Source organism: Stegastes partitus, unplaced genomic scaffold (genome assembly GCF_000690725.1).
Source record: "Stegastes partitus isolate 25-593 unplaced genomic scaffold, Stegastes_partitus-1.0.2 Scaffold3033, whole genome shotgun sequence".
In the NCBI taxonomy this organism is placed as follows: Eukaryota; Metazoa; Chordata; class Actinopteri; family Pomacentridae; genus Stegastes; species Stegastes partitus.
In genome coordinates, this window is record NW_007580764.1 from 1 (window position 1) to 3,952 (window position 3,952).

The 3,952-nt window shown below is 49.0% G+C and overlaps 1 protein-coding gene across 1 annotated transcript; it reads right to left on the reverse strand.

The window, feature by feature from the left end:
• Window positions 1-123: 123 nt before the first annotated feature.
• LOC103375831 (uncharacterized protein KIAA0930-like) lies at window positions 124-3,553 on the reverse strand (the record flags this gene model as incomplete). The annotated part of the gene is made up of 6 exons (XM_008306142.1): window positions 124-279; window positions 361-520; window positions 1,075-1,263; window positions 1,502-1,642; window positions 3,260-3,361; window positions 3,445-3,553. Coding segments are annotated over 6 exons (857 nt in total), but the record flags the coding sequence as incomplete, so codon positions are not given.
• Between the last annotated feature and the right edge of the window lie 399 nt (window positions 3,554-3,952).

Below are 3,952 nucleotides of genomic sequence, written 5' to 3' on the forward strand. Positions count from 1 at the left end.
AAAGTGATAGAGAAATGCTAACTTTTCCCATATTTTCAGTACTTCCAGCTGTTCGCCTGCACAGGCCAGTCTGGTGATGTGATGCAGCATGTACAGGTGTGCACAGGTGTGCAGAGCTCTTACCTGTGGTGATGCGGTGCAGCGGCAGGGTGACGTAGGTCAGGTGAGAGTAGAGCAGGAAGTAATCTTCAGCTCGGTTGAGTTTGAGCCAGGATCCGACCAGAGAGCGTCCGGTTCCCGACAGAGAGCGAGAGCGAAGGTTGGTGGTGGTGTGAAGATCTGACAGAGACCCAAAAATAAGGAGAAAACTTTATTTACAAAGAACCTAACGGAACATCAAACCCAAACTGAGGTGTGTACCTTCGTCTTCCTCCTCCCTGAAGAACTCCTCGCTGTCATTAGCAGAGTGAGACTTCTTCATCTCAGCGATCCGGTTTCGGGGCATCTTACGCCTCAGAGAAGGAGAGAAGAAGGAGGGCCGGTTCCTCTCGGGGGTGGGAGGAGTGCTGAAGGACGTCACCTGAGACCACAGACAGGTAGATTCCACATCAGCCACTTCACAGGAAGCTGAGAGGCAGCTTTATCTGAAACTAGCAGAGTGTCTTCATTTCTTGGAGAGCTTCCTGGAAATAATTGTGCAGCTTGACGTATATTTAGAAGAAAAACTGGAGACGTGCTCCATTTACAGCTTTATTCATTCATTTTTCAGCAGTTCTGAGTCGTCCTGTCCTACTTTATAAACATCACATCAGTCTGCAGGTTCTGATCGCTGTTGTCGGATCAATAATCAGAGCATCACTTCCTGTTGAACTCAGATCAGACGTCTGTCACACTGAGACTATTAAAAGATGCAGATTCAGTCCAGCAGCATCTATTATTGATATGACCTGATTTCTTTGTGCAGTTCTGCTGAGCACTCGGCTGTTTCTGGGTTTTGCTGGTTCTTCTTGTGTTCAGACTAGCAGAAGTGAAACACATCAGAGGAAGTCTGACTTCCTGTTGTGAGCAGCGAGCTGAAGACTGCTGGACTCTGAACCACCAACGGATCTATTTCCCGGTGAAGTCCGTCCTCACCCTCTCGTGCATCGGGGACACCTGGTCCTCCTCGGTGCCGCAGGGCGACGTGTCCCCGGTGGGCACCCGGCTCACGGCCATCTCAGCGTGGCCCTTCCCCTGAGGACCCTTCATCCGCACAAACTCCATATTGTTGTATTTGTAGAAGCCAAAAGACATTCGCTGGGCCATCTTAGCGGCGACGCTAACCTGCAGCAGCAACACACATCAGATCACATTAGCCAACGGCTAACAATGATTAAATGCTAACATTAACCAACAGCTGCTAACATGAGCCTACTGCTAACTCTCTGTTTTATTACCACACGCTTACAAACCTGCAGACTTTTCCTCCTTCTTAGCTGGACTTTGGAAACGACACTTAGTGTTAGCATGCCAACGAGCTACACTAGGATGTTGTTGTTAGCAGTTTGCTAACTCTGCTCACCCGGTTGTCGTAGACCTTCTTGAGCGCCTCGTAGCGGATCGATCCCTGGAAGATGACGCCCTGGAAGGTGTTGCTCTTGTCGCTGGCCACCAGCTCCACACAAACCATCTCACCTTCTCCCACCGTCATATCGCTGAACACCTGCAGCGACACGGTCACATGAATACACCTGCACAGACCGACCAATCACAGCCCACAGCTCCTTCTGTCTGTGCTTGTGAGGAAACAAAGATGGCTGCTGCAGTCATTTCTCTCTCTAAAGGCACAATAAGCTGAACACGTGTTCATTTTGTCCCTGAAAAGAAATCTGGTGTTTTTCACTGCAGTCGACCTGAAAACGAGGCGTTAGTGCAGAAACTCGTTAACGGGACTCAGACAGCTTCAGCAGTCTGAATGTAAGTCAGTCTGGTTATAACGTCCAAGCAGGAAGCAGCTGGTGGGAGCTCACAGCAGCCACGCCGCTGACAGGTCAGCTGACGCTTCGCTTCCTGATGTGGAGACCAAGTGACACCGCATCACATTTATTCAATTAAAAAAGCTGGAGGACGTTTTGTCAGCTCAAATGTTGAATTAACGCGATAAAACCTGCTGATACTAATGAGGAAGTAGGAGAGGGACCTTCGCGAACAAATACCTCGTAATCCCATGATTAGAACGGGTTAGTGGGAGCGTGGAAGGACCGAGCTGTGGTTCTGACGTTTAACTGGTTTATGATGCTGACGAGTAAGAAATAAAAACATTTCTGATGCATCGTTAGAGGCAGAGCTGGAACAAGAACTCTGATATTAAAGTAAAAGTACCGACACCACAGAGGAGAAACACTGGGACAAGGATTTAGTGTTTACTGAAGGAAAAGCACCAAGTGTCGGCTTCCACTGATCAGGAGGAAGTCCAACCTGTGAATAAGTGGAAGCAAAGAAGCGTGTTCCTGTAAAGCGTCTCCTGTCTGGGTCAGCGGCGTTCGTCAGAGTCTGAAGCTCGGTCCTGATCAGGAATATCAACCAACACACATTTATCTGGTGCTGAACTGGAGGCAGCAGCTCAGTGAGTGGGCTGAAGGTTAGAGATGATCCGTGGAGCTTCTTCTGCTCTGAGACGTGAAGAACAAACCCTCAGACTGACTCCTGTGTCTGCAGCAGATCTGTTCACGTCTGTTATGTAACTCTGAACACGCTCTGAAGTGAGAAAGAGCGTCATCAGGTTTGGTCTCTGCTGTGCAACGTGACCACTGAAGGAGCAGAGTTCTGTCTGGGCTGTCCGGTTGGTGGACCATTGACAATTTTCTGTGTTTCTACATAAGAATGTCCTGAAACGTGAGCAGACGTCAGGACAACCAGCCGTCTTTGTGCCTCCGTGCAGATTTGAACGATCCCCGTTAGAAACAACAGCCGCTGATCAGCGTCACATTCGTCTCAGTGACGTGGCATCATTCCCCCAATGAAGTAGAACAGGCCCGTCTCCCTTCATCGGGTCTGTTTGTCTACTTGCTGAACGCTCAAAGTGTCCGTCGGCTCTGTGAAGGTTTCGTTTTCGGACGCTGGACTTTCTGTTTGTCTACATACGAAAAATAACGACGACATTAAATAAAGAAAAGCAGCAAATCCTCCGTCAGAGGCTCAGCTGTTCTCTGTGAACCAACATGTCTGAGCTGTTCTACAGGTGGCTTTTAAAACACCTGCCCAGGTGAGTCCAGGTGTCGGATCAGCGAGGCAGCAAAAACTAAACGCTGGATGTGAGATCAGAATGAAGCTCCCTTACCTCCTCGAAGTTGTCAATCATGAAGAAGATGTTGGGGTAGCTCATCTTGGACTCCTCCCCTTTGCTGTCCATGGCGTGTTTACTGGGAGACGCAAACACTTCCTGTCAGGTGACAGACACAGCACCAATCAGAGACTAGCTCAAAGTTAGCATTGTAACGGAGCTAACAGCTAGCGGTTTCCTACCTGACACTTCTTCTTGTGGATGTGAATGTCTCCTGCGTCTGAGCGCGTGCAGACGGCGCATGTCACCACATAGTCCAGCTGGAAGGAGGCAGGTGTCAGGTGAGTGTTACTGGTTCAGACCGGTTCATCCCACCTGGCGGCTGACACGTCCCCTGAGCTCTCACTTAGCAGATTTATTAGATGTGAACATCACGGAGTCACCGTCTGAGACCGAGTCAGCACCAGAACTCTAATGAGTTCAGCACAACCAGCAGAAACCAACTTTAAAGAACCAGCTTAAAGTTCAGAACAGGTCTGAAACCAGTCCGACATACACAGTCTGACACCAAGTCAGAAACCTGACCCAAAAGGAAACTGGGTCTAAAGCCAACACTAAACCAGTAAACACCCACTGTAAAACCAGTCCAGAAACCGGTCTAAACTGGCTCAAACCAAGTCTAAAACCAGTCCAGAAACTGGTCTAAACCGGTTCAAACCAAGTCTAAAACCAGTCCAGAAACTGGTCTAA